Below are 26,124 nucleotides of genomic sequence, written 5' to 3'. Positions count from 1 at the left end.
CCCACAGGACTAGCAAATGTTGTGTATGTTGTGTGGGCCAGACATGACCCAGCTGTCACAACACATTTGACATGCAACCCATATAAGGTGGACTTGTTGTTGAAAAGAGACTCAATAGTCAGCACTATCCGTCAAGGACTGTGGCCATTAGAAAATTGCAGATGTGAGCCACATTTAGGCCAAACATATTTTACTTGGGTAGTGCATGTGGTGATTAAAACATAAAATAATTCAAGGGACTTGTGATCAATGAGTAAAAATAATAAAAGAACCAACCTTAGGAATCATTATACTTTGTTAAACAAACAGTTTAGGAACTTTGATTAGTATTTATAACCTTCAGAGGAGCCACGTCCAATGTCAGATACTGATGTGCTATTTGCAAAAATATAGTTATAGATTTTGCAGTTTGTATTTATTTTAATTTATTAGCATGTAGGTACCAGACTAGATAGGGCTATGTAAAGAGTAGGCTCCTAAATATGTTAGCATACTAACAGTGACAGTATTAAAGATGGACATACCAGATAATCTGAAATCCAGTTTTGCATCCTTTAACATTTCTGCTGTCGCCATCTTGATTGCAAGAAACCAAAAGTGGCTAAAGACACTATAACCGTGAAACCACTTGCTTACTGGCTAATAGCTAATGAACTCAAAGAGAAGCCTTTTTGCAATCAAAAGTATAGCCATGTGGTAGCCTCCAGAAAGGATGCAAGTTTAAATCACTTCAACAATGGCTTTGTTTATTGGACCAGAAAGCTATGTGGGAGAGAAGCAGGAAGTAGCGATTTCTAAGTTCCACTGCAGCAGAACATTCTGACACCCCCCAAGTCGGTGTTACAACTCAGAAAGTTGGGGCAGCCACGCCAGACTAGCTAAAATTGCAATGTATTGACCAGGTTCTACTCAAGAACGTGATATATGATTCATGAATTGCTATTTTCTTGCTTTTTCAACTTTGCAACTAGAATTTTCTCTTCTTTGGAGTGACATCTGCATAAGCTCAAGTCAGTTAGCTAATTCAGCAATATTTCAAACACAGTTGCAATAGCTAAGATATATATGGAAAGACTGACTCATCTAATTTGAATAAGGTAATATTTAAAAAGTGTCAGTTGCTTGTAAATGTGACTAAAACAGCTAGCTAATAGCATTATGGCTAGCAGCTAAAATTGTTAGCTAAAAGTAACAGTTGACTAAACAAGATTTGTTAGTTATAAAGTTGCTAAATTTAGTACGTGAATACCTAATATAGTAAGACAATGGTTATGGGGAAAGATGAGACATCTCATTAATGAGGCGTTTTGCACAATGTATTTGTCATTGTTAGGAAGGTTAAGTCTGCTAGCATGAAAATAACAAAGGTTGACATGAAAGGAAAATGTTTCTTTTGCCTCATTCTGAGCCACATTATTATAGCAAGACATTAAGTGGAATAGGGAAATAACGAGTTTTTAATTCTTTCCTCATCAAAATGTCACCAAGGTTTACCAACCCCTGGATCCAACAGGGCTTTGAGGGTAAGTCAAATGAGAGAGATTAGGAACCACTCACATAAATGTTCTGACAGGAGATCAACTTCAACACTTTTTAGGGTACTGTCCCATGCTTCCTGTGTGATAAATCATTGTCTCAGGTATGATATTTTGGGTAAAAGTTCATTGTGTTCTTTCCTCTAAAGAGTGCTTGGCAGAACAAAAGCTGTGGATATAAATCCCAGCATATATGGCAGGTTAGAGGTTTGCCTGTCATTCATCATAAGGTCTAGAGCTACCTCCTGAGGGAGAAGTGGACAGGTTCAGACAAAACTATGGCCAAATAATGCTGACTTGCTCTCTGTGTTTGCATGTGTGTATGTGTCCCATATTTATTTTAACAAGGGACATTAATGAGCCAGGCTGTCTTTGCAATGTCAGTAGAATCCCCTTAAATCTACATCAGGACTTTAGAAGAATCACTTGCCTTGGGGGTCTGAACCCTGATCAGAATATTTTCCATCAGTTAAGACATCCATAGTTCTCCTACAACTAAAATCAGGCTTGTAGTTAAAGCAGACCGCTGAGCAGCTGATGGTGCAAAGAGAAATTTGCTTCAACCCAAAAGGAGGACAGAGGCCTTCCTAAATCAGGGACTTCCTCTCAGCACTATGCTAACAGGGGCTTCTTACAGAGGTCCCATTGTGTATAAGGTCCCCGTGGATCCCCCTCATACATGAAAGCAACACATGCCAGAGTTTCACCTGAGGAAAACACAGGGAAATATTTCAATCTGACTGAGCCAACTTCTTAGAAAAATAATGCATATTCTTAAAAGGGATGGCCGGATATTTTGCCAGTGGTAGGCCTTTACTCTCTGTTTCTTTGTGTCTGATGTGTGCGTGTGTGTGCATGTGCGTGTATAGTGTGTGTAATGTTTGAGAGGGTTGTGCATGTGGTTGTACAGTGTGGGGTGGGTGCACTCTGAGTGACCAAAAGCAATCTGCTCTGGTCCAATCAGTCTCAGTGCCTACCTTCACACATAAGCGGCAGGGCACTCAGGTCTGCCAGAGCGCACAGACCTATACATACACACACGTCTACACACTTGTCAAATTCACACACACACACCTTTCACACACTTCACACACGCACCCTCCCTCTTCAAGGCACCCTGTGCGACCTCTCACCATTGGCCAAGTCCCGGAGCCCTCAGCATCTCCATCACGGCTGACGGGACCATTCGGGAAAGCAGGAGACGGAGGTAAGAGTTTTTGGTGCTATCTTCATCTTGCTGGTTGAATGGCTCTTTGGTGCAGAGGATTAGGCAGGAAGAGTTGCTCAGCTAAGCCTTCCAAAAACACTCCTATTCAGAGTTTTTAAAATGAGCTACAACACAAATAAGATGGTGTGGCAGGGGCTTTAATTTCTCTCCTGGGTTTACTTTTGAAGATATGCAGGTGCTTTCTAAGGGATTTTTTGGGGGGTCCATAATGTTTTACATGTTATTCAGTTGTGTTAGACAGGTGTTTCACAGTATCAAATTTAAGGCTTTTGATTTTTCCTTGTTTCTTCAAATGTCGTTACGTATTCCTGTAGTGTATGTATTTGTGAAAAATGACCTTAGTCTTTGAAATAACAGCAGGTGTTCATGAAAAAGTGCATAAATAGCACCTTTTCATAACATCTTTTGCTCAACTTCTGCAGAAAACGTCTTCTACTTTGCTGAGAATCTTAAATAATTGAAAACTTTCTGCAAATATTCTCCCTCAAAGTATAGTTACATACAAGTGCATACCATACTTTTCTCACTGCCTAGTCACCTGCTTTGATAGAGGATTTTTTCAATGCAAATTAAACCTTCTTGCAGTCCAAATAACCCAGATTGTTTTGCACCAACAGCCAAGTGGGCATCACTTATTTGCTTGTGGGTTTTGAGGGGAAAAGGCAGAATCACTGAATATCAGGAATGCCCAATGCAAAGCCAAGCATAACAGAGAAGTAGTCTGGAGGCTCCAGTCTTACATACATACAGTTTCCACACACTGTACACTGTGATGGCCTGAGTAAAAGCACACCTCTGTCTTTAGTATAGTTCGTTCAGTCTAGCTGTGCTGGATTGCGTAGCTCCATGACGGGCGGTTTGTTTAAATAGCAATGATAACCAGTCAGATCAAGTTATCTCAGCAGAGTGCACTAAGTTGATGTTGGAGGGACAACGAAGAGACTGATTTGCATATTAACTCTGTCCCTCTCATACTGACAAGGTTAGATTCATGACTTAAATAACCTAGGAAGCTGTTTTTTTTTTGGTTTTATATCTGTCCTCATCCCAAAATAGTAGCAGCAGAGGTTTCTCAGTTTTCTCTCACTGAAAGATAGGTGTGTTAAAACAGAGTGTGCATCTGTGAGAGGATTGCGTCTTTCCAAGTGTGTGCATGAACGTGGATCTCTGTGTGTATGTGTGTGTGTGTTTGAGTGTCGCTGCTGCTGAATGAAGCTTTTCCTTGCAGCTGTAACTCGCTGCCATCCTGTCCACAAACCTCGGTGGAATTTGGAGTTTGAGTGCTGAGACAGGCAGCAACCGGCCCTCATAAAGGCCCTCTGTGAAGGGTGAGGGGTCGATTCAGCTTAGAAACCTGTCTCTCTCTCTCTCTCTCTCACACACACACACACACACACACACACACTTGTTGCTCTCTTGCTGCTCTCTTCTACTCAGTCCTTTCCTCGCTCTCTCCATCTAACCCTGAGGGCCAACATCTTGTCTACTATCTTCGTCAAATTCTTCTTCTTCTCTTCCCTTACGCTCCTTTCTCTGTGATAGCCTACAGGACTCTCTTTAATCTGTAAAAATATATCAGTTCCAATGTGACTACACCTGCTATTAGTGTTTCGAACATTGACACACTAGCATACTGACAAACGATTAAAGTCGTAAGCCCACTGTCTGTGGTGCCAGCTAATTAAGCACTAATTAGCATATGTTAATCTTATTAGTGCTTCCCACTTTAGAATAATACTTAAGAACTGACCAACCTTGGTGAACTAAGTAGACCTGTGCAGAAGATTATGAACAGCAGCTATCGTATCTAGGCCAGGGCTAATGATAAAAATTACACATACTAATTTTGATTTTCCACTTTTAGAGTATCCCATTATATGATCAAATATCCCCAAAATCTTTACTTCAGCCATAAATACCACAGGCTGAAAGTGAATTTCTAAAATTCTTTAGCCTTAATGAGACTAAACAAAATCCTCTCCTGGTTCATTATCAGATCAACTCTGACTTTTGACCTTTGACATACCACAGACGAGTACCTATTTAAGCCAAGATGGTTGCTCCATGGAAAAGAAAGCCTCTGGCTAAAGCAAAGCAGGAGGCCCTCATATTTTGATCCCCTGAGCTGTCTGCACCATGATAATGAATTCATTGACCTTACAGATGGAACCCAAAGTCAAGCTTTGGTGTGCAGCACTGTAGACTGGTTATCCTTCCAGTATCTCGAACTGGTTATGAAGTAAGGTTCAAAGGCATGTTCTGCTGTGCACCGACAGCATATGGAACTATATTTTACTACACACCATGTTCACATTACTCACAACAGATGTCTTTGTACTGTAAAAATGAACCAGTTTAAAAGGGTTTTATTTAAGGAAACCTCTTAAAATTTGCTGTCCACGTCTTTTTTCGTGTCATTTTTTACATTTTGCAAGTGACAATAAACTACTAAGTAAAAAAAGTCACCATGTGAATGTGTAATTTCCCTGTAATGTGCTATACTTCACATACGTCTGTAAAATCTTTTAATCACACATTCCCCACTGACTTTGTGACTCTGCCCTCATCAAGGTGGACTATGAGGATGCTTGTGCGGCTTCTGTTCGGACTCTTCGTCCTCAAAGCGGCGGTGGCCAGCCCCAGATTTTCCCGGCAAGCGCACTTAGACACATACAGTAGCACTAACTATGATGACAATTTCAATTTGGAGAGTGACTATGAGGATGTCCTGACAATTGGTGAGCCTCAGGTAAGAAACACAATTTCTTTTTTGAGTTTATGCAAGAGAAAATGTATGTTTCAGGCTTTTAAACCCCTTCCAGACTCTTTTGCCTTTAATCATAAAAATAAATAGGTCACCTTAAACTTTTTACTCTAGAGCAACCGCTATAAAGGCATTTTCACAGACATGGAATTTATTTCATTTAGCAGCATGTGGTCTGTTGAATTTATTGCCGATTCTCAAAAACATTTAGAAGACACATGTCCTCTAGTCTGTGTGTAAAGATTGTGCGACAAATTTTATGCTGATTGATTACTGAAAAAACTTGAGAAGATAGACAGAAAATATGAATCATATTTTATCACATCAACATGACAGACAGCTGATGTTTTAAAATATAAAGGCTGCTGGGACAATTTGATTTGAGGTCACCAGGTTCACTGAGCACAGAGGGAACCGGCTGCTGTCCAGGAGCCACTGGGAAGCTAAATGTTTTCCAGATTTATGCATCCAAAATAATTTTAGACATTGCAGCCACCAGTTTTACTTACATATTACTGATGTCCAACTGCAGCTGATGCACTTTGAACTGTTGACTGTTTTGCTTATTGTGTAGAAGCTGATTTCAACCTTATTTTATGTTTGCCTTTTCAAGCAGATACATGTAAGTAACAGGTAGAGGGAAAGGGCAAACACAGCTAAAGCTTTATCTGCTTCCAACAGATCTTCATACAGATTTCGCAGGTGCATGTCAGTCCTCTGGAGGCTAGACAGCTGGAATCTTTACTAAAAGCAGTGACTAGATGACCTTCAGTAACGAGAAAACCCCTAGGTGTTTTCTCGTTACTGGAAGTTTCTATGCAGGAGAGCGGCTTTTAAAGATGAATGGAGATCGGTAATGGCTACAAAGGAAAGAAGTGAATTCAAATTCAAATTCAAATTCAAATTTTTATTTGTCACGTACACAGTCATACACAGTACGATATGTAGTGAAATGCTTGGACAACTGCTCGTGACCTAAAGAAAACAAAAAAGGAAAAGGCTATGAATAAGAAAGGAAATAAATATGAAAAATTAAAAAGGGTAATTTTAACTAGGAAGGAATAAAATATAAATTAAGGTTAAAAATGAAATAACTGTACAACACAAATTAGAATGAAGGGTAAATTTAACTGGGAAGAATAAGATAAAGATAAATATATAAATTAAAGTTGAAAATAAAATAACTGTACAACAAAATACACAATACTTTCAATTCAATTCAAGAAGTGCCCTTCAAATCTCATATCACAGCTCAAGCTGAGAGTGATGTGGCAAGCCTTGCAGACACAGTGGGATTGAAAGCTATAGCCAGAATTCATGTCAATTTATTGTTCTTTGTGACAAGGAAATTAGTCCAAGGCAGTGTCAAAATGACATCAGATTTTCAGCTGGCTCCCTCTGAGCCAGTGACTTAAATCAAACCTGATGTGAACTGCACTTACAAAACTGCTCTTATCTAAGGTCTGCTCCACAATCCAGCTTATGAAAAGTTTGTCATCCACCTCCATAGAAACTAGTGCCACCCAAGCTTTTTAGCCTTAATCAACTTCACTGGCATATTTTATGTGTAGTTTTACAGCTCAGAGTTACATTTGGAGCTGCTGGGTGTGAGAATGTTTTCATGTGTTGTAAGAGAATGGCTTTGATAATGTCTGCGTTTAATAAAATCGGAAATTACTCAGCAAGTTTCAAGAGGTTTTGTGGAAGTCTGTGTGGGTCGGAAGAGGAGAAGCAGTACAAAGTGCATTTAGAGTAACTAGAATCTTTTTTCATGCTGTCCACGCTGAATAAACATAACGCTTTGACTCATAATTGCAGTTTTTAAGGGTCTCTCATTTAGTTTTGTTGAGAGGGCAGATCATCTGAGAGAGCGCTCTTCTAAAAAGAGTGAAGATTTAGGAGAGGTTTTTGTATTTTTCACACAAACATCAGATCTCATGGGAGAAATGGAGCGATGATGAGCTCCATGCCTCTGGAATGCTGAGTCTTTACTTTCCACGGCCAGCTCTCGTTTGGTATTTCTCTCCTTTCTCCTCGGGGCTTGTCTCTTTTGAGAGAACTAAAGGCTCATCTACTTTGTTATCCAAGCCAATCTTGTTCAGTCTGCTGCATTCAAATACTCTGGACATGCTTTAATCACCAACTTTGGATTCATGCAGGCACATTAGTTTCATCATGATCTTCAGTCTGCCTCTTATCTATTTTCTCTTGAGTTTTATAACATCTTAGGAGCTGGATGGTTCACTTAATTAGAGATTCTATTTATTTGTTTTGTTTTTTGTTACCATCCAGAGGTTGGATGTAAGTTTTGAACAATGGTAAATGACACATAACTGTTCAGAGTGTAAAGAAAATATGACTTATTGCTTTCATGTTTCATGTAAGGTAAGAAGACCAATGCCAGGCTAAAGCTTAACCGATTTAAGCTTTTTTGGCTATTGTCATATATTTTTTTAAAAACCATGGAACATCCTGGAATATGGAAACAACATAGTGAGCAACATTTTCTCATTGACATCTAAACAATCAGACCTCTTTTGGCAGCCAAAGGTTTGACCCCCGCTGGCCATTAGAAGCAAAGCAGGTTTAATTGAATTTTTGAATGCACTACCTTGCACAACCTGTGTTCTCTCCACGTTTCAGACCCCATGTCCATCTTTAATTTACAGTCTATGTGGCGCTGCCAGCAGCTTGTCAGGGCAAAGACGACAATCGGAAGAGTAATAGATGGCATAGATAGCATAGCTCTGTCCAAAAGTAGGACAGTTTTACCAACCTGCACTCTAGAAGTAACTATATGAAAAATGATTGATTCAAAAAGTGTAACTAAGATGGAGTATTATCTAAGCTTTGGAGAATAATCCAATTTCCCAGAATGTGACTCTGCTCCTTTAATAGACATTCTGCATGTAGACGGTGTGCTATCTTTTTCACTCAGCAAGAGTTTAAGTGAGTTTAACTCATGTGGCTTTTCGAAGGACTAGATATTACATACATACATACATGCTGCACCCCATATGACTAAGAGCCTATGGCTGGTGTCTATGGAGTTTTCAGTACTTTTCCAAACTGCTCACTTATTTTGTGTCGATAAGCTGGAGGACATTGGTGAAATTTGTTTGGAAAGATTTCATCTGACTCTCAAACATGTTTTACTTGCCTATGAATATATTCATATATACTAATATAACAGTAATACCCTTAATTTTGGCTTGGTCGGTAATTTTATACATTTTGGTTTTGGCTTAACGCTCCACATTTCTCCTTTCACATCCTTTATTCCCCAAAATCCAGGATTTCAGAAACTTTTTTTCAGTGTTGTTTGTTACCCCCTCTTTCCCCTCGGGTGTATATATTTGGGGGAAAGGGGGGGGGGGGGGGGGGCAGCAGTTAGATTTTTCAGTGCAAGACGTTTTAAAGGCCTACCTCATTGTAGTATCCTCAGCTTTTTCTCAGGAAAACTTTAAAATGCAAAATATATGAATGAATAGCTTTTCATTGGTACAAGCCTTTTTTTCCTCAGTTACATTTCAGGTAGTTAATTATTCTCAATAATTTGACTGCATTCACTTGACATACATTTCCTTTGATGCCTCTTAGCTTACAGATATCTGATTACTCTGGTTAAAACTAGATAAAAAGGCTGAGAAATGGATCTGTGCAGCTACCATGTGAGTCTTGGTTCCACAAGGACCATTCCCTTTTTGAAGGACTGACTCAGCCTTGAGGGGCGTTATACAGTGTCAGGTACTACCTGTGTGAAGTGTGTGGGAGTTCACTGCCCTCATCTGGAGAAGAATAGAACTGCAGGTTTCTTGAGCTGTCAGAAGAGCAACTGCAAAGACTGTAAATATAATTAAAATAGCAAATGGCTATACCCGAAGCCTTTAATGAAGGAACCAAAAGGCACAGCTGTGTATAAAGCTTTCTTGGTTTGGCAGAGCTGTCTCATTTTTATAATTTCCCCAATTAAAATTGCCTGTTTGATCAACAAAGGTGCTAAGTCTTGATTTACAAAGTAATTTGGTATTGTGAAACTTGTGACATTTTCAGAGTTGTCGCTGCATGTTCCTTTTACAGTCTTTAAGCTGCCCAGTGTGCTGGATTATGTAAAATATGCAGTGCCTTTTTACTATAGAAAAAAATACTGTAATATTTACTGTGATGTAGTATCGCTGCTTTACTGGTCACTTACTAGCAGATATAAAACAGAGTTCTTGGCTGAATCTCTATAAAGTCTGAGCAAAGGTTATTTTGCATTTTACAAACTGGACAGCACTGGATGTTTTTTAGTTTTTTTATGAATCTGAGCTAGATAAATAGTGCACGCTCTGCAGTGGATAGTTTCTTCAGCACAATTTGCTGCCATCTAGTGGTTAAAATTTAAGGTTATGAATCAAAAAATACTTTCCTGTTTATGGAGATCTTTGTTGGTGTCTTTTCTTAAATCTTTGGATCATTATTTTTTTGTCTGCTCAACCTCTCCTCTAAGTTTCACAGAATTCGACACTGCTGTCTTTACGCAGTCTTGTTAACAAACAGGCAAACAAACAGCAATTATCAGGTGCCTGTGCGCTGACTCTGAGCTTAGCACAGGAGTACTAAATGTGAAAGTAACTGGGAAAAATATGAGTGCTGAGATAGTAAACAGAGCAGGGTTTGCACATCACCAGTGCTGAGGCATATTTTGTATGCCAAAATGCCAAGTACAGTTAGGTCCTTGATTTGTCCACAACAGTTGTAGTTTTGCCTCTTTACACGGCCACAGTGGAATTTAAAACAAACAGTCAATATCTGATTGCAGTCCAGACTTTCAGCTTCTTTTCAGTAGGTTTTAGGAAAATTTTTCATTTAAATTTTATGAATTGCAGCTGTTGTTATGCATAGTTTTCATAGATAGGCTCAGAAATCATTAGAAAATTAACTGATATGTGACAAATGAAGAAGAAAAATAAACATGATCAAGAAAGAGAGAAACAGCTCATGATCCAAATATTACCATATTATGTTTCAAACATGGCAGAGGCAATCTTATGCCATGGGCCACTGGTTTGTATTGATGATGTGGCTGCTAATAGAAGTAGCAGGATGAATTATGAGATGTAAAGGACCATACTCATTGCACATATTCAGACAAATCCCTCAAAACTGGTTAGACAGTGCTTCAAAATAGACGAAGCCTCAAAGCATAATTCAAACCAAGAGTTTCCCGAGGCAAAGAAATGGGATATTTTTCAATTTTTCAGTCAGTCATCTTATTTCAAACGAACACGGTATGCGTTTCAGTTAATAAATACAAAACTGAGTGAAGAAAACCCCACAAACAAGCAGCGACTAAAAGTGGATGAAAAGGGGCCTGTAGATAATCTCATGGGAGGAACCTGCAAATGATTTTCATCCAAGCATTCAAAACTATTTTTAAATTTAAAATGATGTATCTTCTGTCAATTATATAACTATGCATAAGGTGACTGTAAAATTCCTGCACAGTTAATATAAACTTTCTGTTAAACCCCCTGAATTAAAGTTGTCACATATTGATTGTTTGATTTAAACTCCAACAGCTGATGTAAAGAGGCAAAATCAGAAAAAATTTGTCTAACAGCACTACACAGTTTTGTCCCCATGCAAGTTTTTGTCACATAGAGCCATAAAAAAGTAACTTTTCTAATGCTTTATTTCATCTTTTATCATGTTTATTTTAAAATGCAGTTCTCATATATTTTTAACTCACTGCTGTTGTCTTTCCCTCAGATAGAGATTGGAACACTGCCCCCACCTGAATATGAGGGCTCACTGGAAACACAGAACGAAGTGGAGCAGCCGAAGGAAGAAGAAGAGTTGCCTCTAAAACCCCAGCTAGTCCCTCAGGGTTCGGGAGGATCTGGGGTTCTCATGGGCCTAGACACACAAAAAGGTCTGAAAAAAGGAGAAAAAGTCTTTATCATAGAACTACTTCATGAGTAAGTTCAGTAAATATGAAAGAGAAAGGGCCTTGTCCAGCATTGGGCCGTTGGATGTGTGAAAGCAGCATTACTTAACTTAGAAAGAAGGCACTAATCTTTCCTCGAAACACATCATCCTCATCGTCTACCTGTGATAATCAGTTCCATGTGCATGTCATCCATTTAACTTGCAGTCAGTGGTTAAATGTGCCCATTTGTCATCTATTGTTGCATGTAATCATCATCATTGTGAACTGTGTTAATCTCATCTATCTGTTCATTAATACCTAATCTTGTCTCTAACAAGAGGTGGAGCTTCGTCTGACACCCACTGATAGACCTCGTATCATTCAGGATTTCTGGATCTCTGTAGAGTCTGGGGCCTCTGGGGCCTCTGGAGCTTCTGGGGTCTCTGGGGCCTTTGGAGCTTCTGGAACTTCTGGGGCCTCTGGGGCTTCTGGGGCTTCCGGAGCTTCAGGGTCTGGAGGCTCAGGAGAGATTCTGGTCTCTAGCGCCTCAGGAGGCTCTGGAGGCTCTGGAGACATTGTGCTGATCTCCGGAACCTCAGAGGAGCTCCACATCTCGGGAGAATCCAGCCAATCATTGATATCTGGCAGTCTCTTGATATCTGGGGATCTCTTGGGATCCGGAGATTTCATGGGATCTGCTATTTCTGGAACCTCGGCCGATTTTGCCTCTGGAGGTTCTGGAATTTCCACTGAACTCCATTTGGGTTCTGGAGGGTCAGGAGACCAGTCTGGCTTTGAGGTATCCGGAGATCTTTTGAGCTCAGGGGCTTCTGGAATATCTGGGGTTTCTGGGGACTTTGAGTCCGGGGACCAAAGGATAACATTTATATCTGGAGGTTAGTATCGTTGCACCATATTAGTATCTAACTTGTCATTCTTTGTGGGATTTATGTTGATTGTCCTAAATTTCATTTAACTGCTTTGCTTTTTAATGTAGTTAAATGTTGTTCATAATTATTTGTGCTACTGGACTTTTTTACTCATAATCACTTTCTTTCTAACATTTTATCTCTCAAGAGTGATTGATTGGTTAATGGGTTGATTCATTGTCCATCTTACCTTTCACCTCCCAACGTTACCACTCCTAACACCAAACATTGGCTCTAACAAGAGGAGGAGCTGCCAATCACTCCAGACATTATTGCCCAGGAGACACTAGGTACTTCTGGGGAGTTCTCAGGAATCCCAGAGGTTTCGGGAGATGATGGAGTCTCTGGAGAAGTATCCGGAATCTCTGGGATTTCTAGTGTCTCTGCATCTGGAGAAACTGAGGTCCCTGTAACTCTGCTCCCCACCACTTTTGAAGGTCAGTACCAAATCTAGACTTGGGGAAGACAGGCAGTACTAAAGGCTATGTCTCACATTATCAGCAGTCTCCGAAAGTTGATTCTGTTCATCTGGACTTAGCGTTTTGAGGGAGAAACGTTTCGTCACTCATCCAAGTGACTTCTCCAGTCTCCGAAACGTTTCTCCCACTAAACGCTTCGTCCAGATGAACAGAATCAACTTTTGGAGATTTACTTTCCTGGATGATTGAAAATGCATCAAGACATTATCAGCATTGTTTTTAGGAAAAGGATAATTATTAGGGCTCAGAACCCCAAAGCAGAACAGAAACAACAAGGATATAAAAGTTTACTTTAATAAAAAATGTTCAAGGTTCCCATAAACTATGCAAGGTTAAAAAAAATGGGCACAGTTGTGCAGAATGGGAAAATCGATTATAGAAATACTTCCTGTGGCTTTCCCTGAACGTTCTTTCCTTCATAGCTTAGTATCCCACCATAGAAGCCATCTGAATTTGTTTCTGTCGGTTTGTTCTTTACTAACACCCACACTGTTTGCGACCACTCTGCAAATCATATTTCATGTTATTAACATCAGAGTCTTATTTTCATTTGTCATTTAAAGTCATAAACTCTTGCTTAACACTGCTAAAACACTGCGGCAAACCATGGGCTACTGTTTGCCAGATGTCTTGTCCCATGTCTATGATCTAACCTTTATTTTTAACACCTAATCTTGTCTCTAACAAGAGGAGAAGCTGCTTCCACCTACAACACAAAGCCCTCAAGAGGGTGCTGGCACTGTAGAAGGGTCAGTGAGCTCTGAGCTGCCAGAGCCCAGTGAGCCTGATGAGCCAGACAAGCCTGAAGAGCCTGTGGTTGACAGACGAGGTCAGTATAGAACAGATGGGAATGTTATATAAAACCTATATCCCCTTTGGACTTGGAAAGTTCTGGTGTGCTTGGACCTGATTTTTATTAACTTTGACCTGTGGATGGTTGTCTCTGGAGGATTCGGGACTTTTTAACAAGCTACTATGGCATGTCTTCCTTTTTCTGTTTTCCTTCTTCTTGTCCATGTATTCCAGGTATGCCCATTTGCTTGCTGTGCACATGCCTTGGTGGTTCAGTCTACTGCGATGACTTGAATCTGGATAGTGTGCCCCCTCTCCCCAAAGACACCACTCACTTCTATGCTCGCTACAACAGAATCAAAAAGATCAACAAGTCTGACTTTGCCTCCATGAGTATGTTTCCATTTTGAATAAAAACACATCAGTATTAGTTCAGAACCATACGCAAACTTAAATGCAAGCTTAATTTTTCTTCCGATGTGTTTTCCCACCTTCCTTCAGACAAACTGAAGAGGATTGACCTGACCCACAACGAGATAACATCCATTGAGGACAGAGCTTTTATGGGTCTGCCTGAACTGGAGGAGGTGGTGATTCGAGAAAATCACATCTCCCAGCTGCCGTCTTTCCCAGAGACTATGACCCTGATTGATGCCAGCCACAATAACGTTGGCTCAAAGGGTATTCATAGAGAGGCATTCAAAGTACGTACACCTCTTTTACTTACAGTTGGACTCGCACATATCAAGTAAAACTGTGTGTATTTGCTCACGACAAGAAATTAAAATAACATTTTCTTAGTCATTTGGAAGTCATCGATGACCTGGATGACTGAGAACCTTCACAGACATAGTCATTTGGAAGGAGCAATAGTTTGTCAGCCACACATGTATTATCTCAGCTGAATGCAGGAAACTGTGTTTTTGGATGGAAACAGAATAAAAGGAAAGTAGCAGGATAAGAGTACAACTAAATTAGCAAAATTCTAATGTTAAGCCAGTGTTTGAAATCCAGTATTGTCATGAGTGCCTTAAAATGTCTTTCACAAAGGTAATATCTAAGGTTCTTTGCCATTAATGATTATCTTTCCTTACATTAAACAGGATATGACTGGCCTGCTGTACCTGTACCTAACAGACAACCACATTGATTATATCCCAGTGCCTCTACCAGACACCCTGCGGTCTCTGCACCTACAGGTATATCCTCTGGCCAAACCATAAAATCCATCCATCCATCCATCCTCTTCTCTAATTCAGCAGTTTTAACTCGCTGCTTCTGCATTTTGACTTTGTTCATGCTCTTGTTGTTTATTTCAAGTAATATTTATCTAATTTTAGGACCTGATCCCAGTGTAGTGTAGCTCAATGACAACAAATCACATCTTTCTATTTTTAGTTCTATTTCTATTATCTTTATTATAATTGTTAGCTTTAATATGCATAAAGATTTTATCTTAGTTAAGGGAATTATTGACCGTTTAAAAAACTCTGTTTACGACATTTTCCCATTTCGCATTATTAAGGAGGGATTTAATGTAATTGGGCCTAGTATATTATCACTAATCAATCATTCTTTGTCACTGGGTTGTGTTCCGGCTGCCTTTAAACATGCCGTAGTGAAACCTGTTCTTAAAAAGCGTTCCCTAGATCACTCAAACCTCGCTAATTACAGACCTATCTCCCAACTTCCGTTCCTGTCAAAAATCCTTGATAGTCCTATCACAACTTCAGACCTATCTGAATGCGAATAACATCTGGGATCAATTCCAATCTGGGTTTAAACTGTGCCATAGTACGGAAACGGCACTCTTGAGGGTCTTCGATGATCTTCTTTTAATTACTGACTCTGGGCGCACCGTGGTCTTAGTTTTGTTGGACCTGTCCTCTGCTTTTGATCTGGTGGAACATAATATCCTCTTAATGAGGCTTGGACATCTGGTTGGCATTACGAGTATGGCCCTTAGTTGGTTTAAATCTTACTTATCAGAGAGGTCCTTCTCTTTCACGATGGGTACCTACTCCTCTTCCATTGCCCCCGTTACCTGTGGTGTCCCTCAGGGGTCTGTGCTGGGTCTCTATGTTACCTCTTGGTCGTATTATTGAAAAGTACAAACTCTCTTATCATTGCTATGCAGATGTTATTCAAATTTATTTTGAATTGACTGAGGATGATACTTCATCGATGCTTCGCTTCTTCCATTGTATAAGACAAGTTAAATACTGGCTGCAGAGCAATTCCCTTATCCTTAATGACAAGACAACGGAAATTGTAATCTTTGACAGTCATACCCCTAGAGCCCATCTAACTGGTGTCCTCGGGCCCTTCACTGATTATCGTTCCGACTCTGCGAGTAATTTGGGTGTTTACCTGGACGGCTCCTTTAAGCTTGTAGAGCATGTGTCCTCTGTTATTAAATCTTGTTTCTATCAACTTCGTTTAATTTCTAAGGCCAAGCCAAACTTACAACGTGAGGATCTAGAAAGGCTTATCCATGCCTTTGTCACATCCAGGTTAGACTATTGCAACTCCCTATACACTGGGCTTCATTCTACCCTTCTTCATAGACTGCAACTCGTCCAAAACGCCACGGCTCGCCTTCTAACTGGTACTCATAGGTTTGAGTCTGTCACCCCAATTCTCACTGGCCTCCACTGGCTTCCAATTAAATACCGCATTGATTTCAAAATCCTACTGCTTACTTATAAAATGATAAATAATATCGCACCTAGCTACCTTATTGATCTCCTTAGCGTGTATACTCCCAGTAGAACACTGAGATCGTCTGACCAATTGCTTTTGGTGCAACCTAGGTCACGGCTGAAAACTTGTTTTTATCGTTAAGTCTTGCTTGCTTATGTGCGTACTTGTGTACTTGTATGCTCGGTTAATCAATGCCTCCCAGCTGCTAGCTTATCTGCCTTTGTACTTTACTACTGTTTGATTGGATTATGTGAAGCACTGTGGCTACCTGTTGTTTTAAATGTGCTATACAAATAAAGTTGTATTGTATTGTTTCAGCGTAACAATATTCAAATGATGCACGAGGACACGTTCTGCAACCTCCAAGATTTCAGCTACATCAGAAGAGCACTGGAGGACATCCGTCTGGACGGCAACCCCATCAACCTCAGCAGAACCCCACAGGCATACATCTGCCTGCCCCGTATACCCATCGGGGATCTCATTTAACCACACAAATACAACCACACGCACACATATTTGTACATATTAACAGCCCACATACGATTCATTCACTCGTCAATCCAAAATCTCATTTACAACAGTGCCTTACCAATAAACTGTCATACATGCTGCTGGATATAACACCATTTAGATTAATTATCAGCCTTAAAAAACAGAAATTAGTGAGTGTAATTCTGCTGACCAAGCACATATTCACTGCTCTACTCCATCTTCATCCCATTGTTCGGATATTTATCCCAGGGCACACAACAGCACGCGTACACACCAAAAGATATGGATACTCATATCCATATCCACACACACAGACATTCACACAAGAATGTTGTCAAAAGCCAAACTGTCCCACAACTTTATTAAAAGTGAACAACAGGCAGTATTCACAGAAAAACAAATCTGTTAAAAGCCCTCAAATGTCATGTATGTGTTTGTTTTCACAGTTGGCAGAAAAATGACAACATTCTTTAAATGTATTTGTTTTGTAAAAAAATATAATGTTATTAATAATAAATCTAATAACTTTCGGCAATGTATACTAGAATATAGTTATCAAAGCTGGAGCTTGATAAAAAGTCAATTGAGTATCTAATGCAATAAAATGGGCATTTTAAACACACTCAGTGGTTGTAAAGTCTGTACTGTAATATAAAAAAATATATATTCTGATCATGAAAAAGGTGTTTTTTTTTAAGTGAACTGCAATTTTTCGGTATATTACACTACAAAAAAGTGATGTTTTAACCATGCACAATAGCTGATACCAACAACTCTGATGTGTAGAGTCAGTCAACAAAACACTATTGTTTAATATGGGGACGGGAAGCTGTTGATTTTGATTGTGGATGGGGTAAAGAAAAATGCTAACAGGTTGCTATTGTGTGCTCTGTATGGAATAACCACAAGTGAATAAAGTCATTTTGAAGACCTCTCCAAACTAGGAGTGGCTCAACGTTTTTATTGATAACTAGTAGGTGAATTATTAATGTGGATCTTTAATTTTATGAGGGCAAATGAGAACTGGGAACTGCTCAGAAATGTGCCAAAAAAGGGGGGAATTTTTGCAGATAAAGCCAGTGTATGCAAGGATTTTAGAGCTGAGATTTTCTCAAAAATTCTCAATAAGCTTCTCAAACAAATGAATTAGCCTCTGTTTCCTGTCCATATCGCCTGATTCTTTCACATTGCTGCTGTTGCTGCTGCTTTCTTCTGTAACCTCTTCCTCAGACCCTTCTTTTTCTTCGGAAAGGCTCATCAGTCTAGCTTTCTCTCGCTCCAGAGCCAGCCGGTCCCTGCGCAAGGCATCCCTGTCCCTCTCCAGCATCGCCCTCTCCCTCTCCATTACTGCCTTTTCTCTGTCCAGCGCCGCCCTCTCCCTCTCCAGCACGGCTCGGTCTCGATCCAAAACTGCGATCTCCCTGTCCAGCACTGCTCTCTCCCTCTGCAGCACCAGACGCTCCCGTTCCATCACTTCTTTCTCCCTTTCTGCCACCTGTTGCTCACTGCACGTCGTCCTCCTCTCGTCCTCCACCTCTTGTAAGATGCAGTCTATATCCTGAGGTCCCTCCTGTTCCACCACCACCTCCCCATCCTCAATCCCATTAAGTGGAAATTCAATCTCAGTTGGAGCAGCCACAATAGAAGACTTCACCATTGCGGCTAACTTCTTCTTTTTGGGTTTGATCAAGAACTCCCCATTGTCTTTGTTGTGGGGGAAGGCCTTGAGAATGGGGGCGCTGCCCTCCAGCCGACCCGCCATTGCATTGTCCATCAAGGAGAAATAAGGCCATACATCAGGAAACACTTCCACCCCTTCTGGGGGATGCTTTAGCTCCTGAGGAGACAGAAAGAGGGCAGGAAGTAAAGAGAAAGCTTTGTCAAAAAGCTTTATTTGTCCAAGTGAAAAGAAAACAAACAAACAAGATGCAGGATACCTTGTATCTCTTCTTCAGGTTTTCCCATTTTTTAGACGCTTGATGATGGGTCATCTTACAGTGTAAGCCCATATGTTTCAAAATGGTCCTAAAAATATAATATGCCACGTCTTGTGATTAAAACAATTTTATACTAACATCAAAAGCAACGATGAACCATTATCACTGGTAGTAATAGTAAGATGGGGCAAAGATAAAGGTACAATTTTTTTTAAGTATTTCTGGTTCCGAAATCTATATAGTTGGCATTTTTCAGTGTCTGGGAACTTGAAATTATTGGCATACCTCCATGCCCACATAGAAGTATTTCTCTTTCCAGAGAAGAGGTAGGTATTTGAAACCCTCAGCTTTACAAAGTCTTCGATTTCTTTTTTGCTCACTGAAAACGACAGAGAGAAAAATTCTATAAGTTACAAATGAATATATGAGAGTGTGTGAAAAATGTATAATACTATATCACTATTTATTAATTAAATACACCTATTATTTAATAATATTTAATAATATTATTAAACAGACTTTTTATTTTTTTTTATTTATTTTTTTTACAAATGCTGCATTCATGGTACATCGGAAAAGGTAAGCCTTTACTTGGACTTACGTCATTTTAAACGTTCGCTGGAAAAAGAAAACATGGCTGCTACCAGGATTGCGTTATTGATTTTCTACAAGAAAAACCTTGTCAACAGACATGTAATTCACTTAACAGAAAGAGGAAAAATAATCGAAAGGACGCAAAAATCATATCAATAATATTTCAGCCTTTCGACTCAATGGTGAAGAGAAACAGAAATATAAAGTGCCGAAGTCGTATTTAAAGATCATCTTTATTTTGGTTCTTCTATTAGTCGGAGTTCTGGAATTCACACCCTTTTCAGTGTCCGATGAAGGCAGCATAACTTGTACTTCTCACTTCCTACGTGCGCAAGCTAGCTCCAAGCTATAGTTAGCTTATTTAATCACTTTCTGTCGTTTGTCCTTACTTTTATATGTGAAATCCACGGGCGTATGCATATCGCAAGTGCTGCTGGTGTACTCGTGGTCTGCGTACTCCATTTTTCCTATTTCTCGTACTTGGTGTCAGCCCGTTTATCGAGCGTTCTTTGTAGGAAAAGACTCCTTGCCCCCGTTGTTGGTTCCTTGCGAGGGACCCTACATTCTTCCTCTCGTGTTTGAAAAGAGCGTACTACCGCCACCTGTAGACAGGGAGACTCCAGGGACAGAGTCAGCTCACTTTTATTTCATTTTATTTCATTTTATTTCATTTTAGTTTAGTTTAGCGTTAACAAAATGTATCTCATAATACACCATAGGAAAAAAAAATCTATGATGTTATGTTGCAGATTTTAATACAGAGATAAACATTTTGCACAAGCAAAGATGCTGTTCCATTGTACGGGAGAATTGCATATTATTTTAATTCCGCACCTATCTTTATCCTTGTAACGGTGTTTGTTTATTGTTTGTTTCTCATCAGTTATCTGCTTCCCAAAGTGTAGAAAATACCAACACATGTTTACTACTGCCCATTAAACCTAATTCTCAAAAGCTGCTTAACACGTTTACTCTATTTTTTTGGCAACTTTGTTGCATTGGGTAGGCCTTATTAACATCACATTATTATTCTAGCCTAGTATATATAGTGCCAGCCTCTTGGCAATCAGATGTGGGAGAGGCTCTTCCAAAGGAAAACGAAAGTGTTTTGCAGAAAGCAGAATGGCCTCCTCCTGCCGTGAGTATCTTTCGCGCTATGTTCCTTGTAACATTTCTATATTTTACTGTTCATATATTTTATAAAGTCTGGTGGTATTTTGTTTACTGTTTGTTTATATTTCCCTTTAAATCACATGCGAATTATTTTTAACAGCTCTCATTCTATCAGAGTTTCCATAAAGATTTTCTGTGAGGTCAAACATGCCTAAAATGTGCAAATGTGCAGCATATTTAATATTTTAACAAGACCAATAGTCTAGATTTGAACTCTTATTCTGAGACACTGATTGTCATTGTATAGAATTAGACGTTTACTTTCTGTTTCATTTACTGTGAAGCTCGATTGCATAGAATGCCTACATAAAACCTGAAAGCTGGACTTTAATAGTTATGTTTTAATTCCTCATTTACATAATTTAATTAAAGTTAGTATGCATTTTTCTTTTATTTATACGTTTTTATAAACGTATATTATTAACATGTGTGAAACTCTTAATAGCATGTTTAACTAGCCAGCAGGGGGCAGCAGATAAACAAGTTATTTATTTGCAATACAAACCGGCACAGAAACTTTGTTTTCAGATTTTTCTAATAGCACCAGAAGAATTGTAAAAGTTATTTTATACATATATATAAAATAATTAACATACATTAGATAGAAAGGTGGAGCAGGTGAAAAAATAATAGCTAAACATAGTTCTAAAGTGAAAGGGACAAAGCAGCTCAACAACAAGTGAGGGAATGCAGCTTTACAAGTTTTCAGCCTGCCTTTATTACCAACATATCGAAACTATATTGTCATACGTTATTTCAAAATAAAAAATACCGTAGTGTACAAAATTATTGAGCCACCCCTCACTTCTCAATAGTTTGCTTCCAAGGAGCCAGGCTGTTAAAGCGGTATTGAACAATGCTACTCTAGACTTTCTGATGGTTTTCCTTTGGACATTGGCTGCTTTATCACTCATTTACAGTCCAGGGCTTGTACCTGACCATTGTTTTTGTTTGTTAAGCCACTTAACATTGGCTTAACGATGTTAAGTCATTCCAGCAAACAAAAGGCGCCTAACTCAAGTTATGAATGTCATGTGCTTAAGATATTAAGGGTAAAATATTCGTTGATCCATCTGCTGTTTGCTGAAGCCTCATCACAAATGGTTTCAGCGGAAGAAGAAGCCATTTTTAAAGAACGGAAACAGTGAGAAAAGCCTGAGGTATGCCAAATTACATAACAACAGGGACTGAAAATCAGTGGCAACAGGTCTTAGAGAGTGATGAATCCAAGTTTGAAATCTATGTTTCTAATCATCATCAATATGTGCAAAGATCAAGAAAGAGATACAACTGTGAATCTGTAAAATATGCCGGAGGCTCTGTCATACTTCGGAGCTGCATGTCAGCCAGTAGTGTTAGGGATCTTGTCAAAATTGTTTCATCAATTTGAATTATGAACATAAGAAAAGTGCAGTCAGATTTAAATCCACCATGCAGTACCAGCTGATTGGCACTGGGTTTGTTTCTCAGCATGACAAAAAGCCCAAACACACTCAGTGTAGTAAAAGCTAGAAAAACACACAATAGACCAGCATCCCCAGAGCCCGGACCTCAACACTTTTGAAGCAGTGTGGGATCATCTTGACAGAAAATGGAACAAAAGGCTGACCAACATCCAAAGAAGAGATGTGAATGCCCTTCAAAAAGCCTGGAGAGCTTTTCCTGAAGACTATTTAAAGAAATGGAAAAAAAAGGCTTCCTACCAGAGTTAAGGCTGTGTTAAAGTATAAAGGTGGTAAAATCAAACATTGACAATTTCCATGCATATTTTCACACATTTCAATAAGTTTCTGGAACAATTTCCCCACTCTACTAGCAAAAGCTAAACAAATTAGGGGTAACTCAAGACTTTTGCTTAGTATCATATGTACTTTAACATCCTCAGCTCTGACAAGAAAGGTCTACCACAAAGCCCTGAGCATTAGTGAGATCAGATGTTGTTTCTGTGCCTTCAGAGTCTGGCTCAGAGTTACCCTCTGTAGTTGAATTCAGGCCTCAATGCAGGTCGAGTTCCACAGTGAACTGTATGTTTTGTTATGCTTTTCCATTCTTGTAGCAAAGTTGCCCAAAAATATGTACCTGTATTTGTTCATATTGCTTTATATATTCAGGGATGTATCTTTAGTAAATAAAGAATTTAGCTGTATATCGAAGGAACAAAATATGAAAGCATATCATGCATTTTTTGTTGTTGTTTTGTCCAGAGGCTGACGATGAAAGCACTTATGGTTCTGATGTCAGCAATGAGTCAGACAGCGCTGAACCATCAGATGAGGAAGACAATGAGGAAGACGATGAGGAAGACAATGAGGAAGATGTTTTACCCTGCAAGTTTTACAACAAAGGAAACTGTAGGGACGGAGAAAGGTGTGCTTACCTACACGTTTGCAAGTACGCTCTTAAAGGAAACTGTCGTTACGGCTCCAAATGTAGACTAAACCACACTGTAAGTCAAGGTGTGCCCTCCAGTGCAAGCGGCAGGACTCCGGATCGGTCATCATCTAATCATGGTGAGTATTTGCTTTTGGGGTTTTCAGTTGTTTGTTTTATCGCCACAAGACGTTTTTTCTTTTTTTCTTTTTTTTTTTTAATTTAAGTGAGAAAGATTATTCACAAGTGAAAAACATTCAAGACAGTTTTTAGTCTTCCCAGGACAGGATGTTCCACTAAATTTCCCACAATGTCAAACTGTGCAATGCTCAAAGAAACCAAACAGCTACATTTCAGGCTTGCAGGCCTCTACAGTTCTCAGTAAGCATGTTAAATGTTAAATTTCACGAAAGCAGAATTAGAAAAAAACTGAATAGTATGGGCGTTTTTCAGGAGAACTTCTTCTCCTGTGGTGGAGGGCTGATAATTTGTTCTTGTTTTACCGCCACGAGACCTTGGGCGCCTTGCAGCCCCTGAATCGACCATGAACTCCTCTGTTTATCAAAGTATTTTACAGTCCAGTGTGAGGCCATCTAGCTGACAGTTAACACTTTGGTCTCCAACAATATCAGCTAGTTCCTAACAAATAGCTGCAAGAGCCACATTTTACCTTATACATATATTTACATGTTCGAGCCATATTAGAGCAGCTTTAATGTCCAGTAATAAGTCACCAATTACAATGTAATATATAATGTCTTTTTGTTTTGTTTTTCTAACCAGACCAGAGGCTTACTGATGGCCGACGCTACCAGTGGCAGCTCAATAACGGAAGAGGCTGGAAAGATGTTGAAAATGATCACATCCTTGAGGCCCAGTATTCGCTGCCCCACACCAAAAGCATCAAAATATACAACACATCATACGGGTAAGCAATGAGTTTATGAAGAACTTTTTATTTCCAGGCACACTGTAGTCACTACATGCTTCAACTTTCCTCTCTCTACAGGGCGGTGAGCATAGACTTTAAAAGGATGAAAGTTCTTGGGAAGAAATTGAGAGTGAGACGCCTGGATGACGGTAACACTGAGTGGATTTGGTACTGCATGTTGGGTCGTCGTTGGATCAAGTATGGAGCCAAGGTAGATAGCAACTAGATCTTTGCTTAAGTTAATGGAAATTGTTCTCCTTTGTCTGTTTGGTAATGATTCTTCTCTCCCTCGCGGACAGGATTCAAAGGGCGTCTCCACTCCTGTGAAGAGCTCCGACATAGAGGAAAAGTTTCAGAGAAATCCAACGAGCTCCTTTACTTTTAACGTCAATGGTGAAACTTTGGAGCTCAAATTTAAAGGTGAAGTGAATTCACTAATCTGTAAATTTGTAACACCCTTCCAGCTAAATTCCAGCTTTTTCTTAACAGTCATTAGCCTATTCCTTATTTCTGTTTGTTTGCTTAGAAATGCAACAGGTGAGTAAAAACAGGAAGAGGAAAGTCACCCGTCGACCTACGTACCGGCAACCACAAGCAGTCAGGGGGTGAGTGTTAATTTTCCTCAAGGATTTTTGTTCAGTTAAAAATTGTCAAGAAGATAAGATGAGAGAATTTAACATAGTTTTCTGTTTTATGAAATATTTTTGATTTTGTTGTCGCAGAGTTGCTCTAGCATCCTCAGGTTTCCAGAATCTTAGCTTGGGCACTAAGCCACAGTGGGAATTTGAAGGCGACAGTGGAAAATGGCACAAGTTCAAACACAGGGTATGTCATCTGTGCAGTGGATGTTATTTTTAGGATTATTCAAAGTACAATTTCTGAGTTATTGCATTGACATAAATCATCACAGTTTGTCTGTGGATTTTGTCTTAACAGAAAAGGACTTCCACTGACTGCTCAGTAACCAGTGATGACATTGAGAGCAAGTACCAACAAAACAACAAAGGCACCATGCCCTTCACAGTGGCAGGACAATCCTACAATCTTGACTTTGGAGGTTGAGTTTTTATATTTTAATCCTGTAGTAAAAAACTCGAAATAATAATTAATTGTTGGCTCTTAGAGGCATTTTAATAAACAACTGACTATCCATATCTACCTGTTCCAATATGAAAAAGTGATGTAACATTTATTTAACATTAGACTTTTGTTGATTTGTTTATGATTTTCCACAGCAATGATCCAGACCAACGTCAGGACCAATCACACACGCAGGGTGAGACGTGTGCTGGTGTGAGCCATCAAGATGATTTCCTGACCTCCAGAAGACTGTGCAGCAACGTAACCACGATGCTGCCACGTTCCTCTAACTTGAGATTTATATGAGATTTATTTTTGGATGGTTAACACATCCTTTTTATTGTTGAATTTCAGAATTTACCTCATTGCAGGCCTTGTCATGGGTGAAGTTTACAAGGACACTTTTAAATGCTGCCTGACAATCTTCCACTCCAATAATGCATTCTACCAACTTGCCTTTTAGCATCATGGTTGTTTAAATTATTCATCTTATCAACTCAGGTCACAGTAAGCATTTTTTTCCACACTTCCATATGGGGATGGAGGGGAAAATTTGTTCTTATAGCCAATAATTAAACAAAAGGAAGTGTATAACAAACACTTTGAATGCATGGGATATGATACATTTGCCTTTTTTTTAATGTAGAAAAATGAGATGTAACTGTGCAATATTAGTTCGAGGTCTTTTTGCACATTACCTTTGAGATCTTTTTATGCTTTTAACACACAAACTGCCTTGAAAAGTCTCCGTGCCTCTTTGCATTGTGCCACAGTTTTTGCTTTTTGTGGTTTATTTGGCTTTGCACAAATGCACCAGAAACGGGTTTCACTGATTTGGGAGAACAGACTACTGCATCTTTGGTATTCTCTAAATGCAATAAAAAATGTTTGAAAGTCACAACACACCAAGACTTTCCCCTTTTGTATATGCAAGTAGGACACCAGAACCTCAATGACCAGTTCTAAACAAATATTTTTTCAACAGCTTGCTTACATTTACATTTACAGAGGGCGATCGTGGCTTAAGAGTTTGATGGGAACTAGAAATGTCTTATTTTCTAATTATAATAAAATTTGGATTCATGTTGAGTCAACACTAAATTAGTCAGAAATGTAAATGAATATAAATATTTCTTTGGGGTAGTGTAGACCAAGTGGCGAGGAAGGTGATAAGTAGACAGCATCAGCATCAATTTCTTT

The 26,124-nt window shown here is 39.3% G+C and overlaps 3 protein-coding genes across 4 annotated transcripts; 2 read left to right on the top strand and 1 right to left on the bottom strand.

Moving 5' to 3' along the window:
* The first annotated feature begins 972 nt into the window (after positions 1 to 972).
* epyc (epiphycan) lies at positions 973 to 17,237 on the top strand. Of its 2 annotated transcripts, XM_085252231.1 has the most exons (12): positions 973 to 1,097; positions 1,489 to 1,523; positions 2,648 to 2,742; positions 5,335 to 5,512; positions 11,282 to 11,444; positions 11,780 to 12,337; positions 12,613 to 12,807; positions 13,538 to 13,678; positions 13,876 to 14,034; positions 14,143 to 14,345; positions 14,745 to 14,840; positions 16,663 to 17,237. In XM_085252231.1, the coding sequence occupies exons 4-12, from the start codon at positions 5,342 to 5,344 to the stop codon at positions 16,831 to 16,833; spliced, it is 1,857 nt and encodes a 618-aa protein (XP_085108357.1). In that variant the 5' UTR covers positions 973 to 1,097; positions 1,489 to 1,523; positions 2,648 to 2,742; positions 5,335 to 5,341; the 3' UTR covers positions 16,834 to 17,237. The 2 variants fall into 2 exon arrangements, with proteins under 2 accessions (XP_085108357.1, XP_085108356.1); XM_085252230.1 differs by lacking the exons at positions 973 to 1,097; positions 1,489 to 1,523 and having other exon boundaries at positions 2,517 to 2,742.
* A 591-nt stretch (positions 17,238 to 17,828) lies between these two features.
* On the bottom strand, positions 17,829 to 19,956 carry LOC146555636 (uncharacterized). The gene is made up of 4 exons (XM_085252232.1): positions 19,760 to 19,956; positions 19,062 to 19,155; positions 18,777 to 18,864; positions 17,829 to 18,676 (listed from the first exon to the last, which is right to left on the bottom strand). Exons 1-4 carry the CDS (start codon positions 19,830 to 19,832, stop codon positions 17,951 to 17,953), a joined length of 981 nt encoding a protein of 326 aa, XP_085108358.1. The 5' UTR covers positions 19,833 to 19,956; the 3' UTR covers positions 17,829 to 17,950.
* A 464-nt stretch (positions 19,957 to 20,420) lies between these two features.
* Positions 20,421 to 25,838, top strand: LOC146555635 (uncharacterized). The gene is made up of 9 exons (XM_085252812.1): positions 20,421 to 20,508; positions 22,748 to 23,053; positions 23,697 to 23,841; positions 23,923 to 24,055; positions 24,144 to 24,264; positions 24,371 to 24,449; positions 24,567 to 24,669; positions 24,781 to 24,901; positions 25,080 to 25,838. The coding sequence occupies exons 1-9, from the start codon at positions 20,493 to 20,495 to the stop codon at positions 25,139 to 25,141; spliced, it is 1,086 nt and encodes a 361-aa protein (XP_085108938.1). The 5' UTR covers positions 20,421 to 20,492; the 3' UTR covers positions 25,142 to 25,838.
* Positions 25,839 to 26,124: the final 286 nt, after the last annotated feature.

The sequence above is a fragment of the Mchenga conophoros genome, linkage group LG17 (assembly GCF_057382185.1).
Source record: "Mchenga conophoros isolate Kocher_MC1m ecotype Shallow Benthic linkage group LG17, M_conophoros_male_GT1.1, whole genome shotgun sequence".
Classification (NCBI taxonomy): Eukaryota; Metazoa; Chordata; class Actinopteri; order Cichliformes; family Cichlidae; genus Mchenga; species Mchenga conophoros.
Note: the sequence above shows the minus strand (reverse complement) of the source record. Positions and strands in the feature narration are given on the sequence as shown.

What these genes read in the sequence shown, in the direction of transcription:
- epyc (XM_085252231.1), top strand. Translation starts at nt 5,342, where the DNA reads ATGAGGATGCTTGTGCGGCTTCTGTTCGGACTCTTCGTCCTCAAAGCG. An exon ending in GATAACATTTATATCTGGAG is followed by an intron (nt 12,338 to 12,612) that starts GTTAGTATCGTT and finishes GGCTCTAACAAG; the next exon opens with AGGAGGAGCTGCCAATCACT. An exon ending in GTCTGACTTTGCCTCCATGA is followed by an intron (nt 14,035 to 14,142) that starts GTATGTTTCCAT and finishes ACCTTCCTTCAG; the next exon opens with ACAAACTGAAGAGGATTGAC.
- LOC146555636 (XM_085252232.1), bottom strand. Translation starts at nt 19,832, where the DNA reads ATGGAGTACGCAGACCACGAGTACACCAGCAGCACTTGCGATATGCAT. An exon ending in CGTGGATTTCACATATAAAA is followed by an intron (nt 19,156 to 19,759) that starts GTAAGGACAAAC and finishes TGTCGTTTTCAG; the next exon opens with TGAGCAAAAAAGAAATCGAA. An exon ending in ACCTGAAGAAGAGATACAAG is followed by an intron (nt 18,677 to 18,776) that starts GTATCCTGCATC and finishes CTGTCTCCTCAG; the next exon opens with GAGCTAAAGCATCCCCCAGA.
- LOC146555635 (XM_085252812.1), top strand. An exon ending in TTTGGAGCTCAAATTTAAAG is followed by an intron (nt 24,265 to 24,370) that starts GTGAAGTGAATT and finishes TTGTTTGCTTAG; the next exon opens with AAATGCAACAGGTGAGTAAA. An exon ending in CTACAATCTTGACTTTGGAG is followed by an intron (nt 24,902 to 25,079) that starts GTTGAGTTTTTA and finishes GATTTTCCACAG; the next exon opens with CAATGATCCAGACCAACGTC.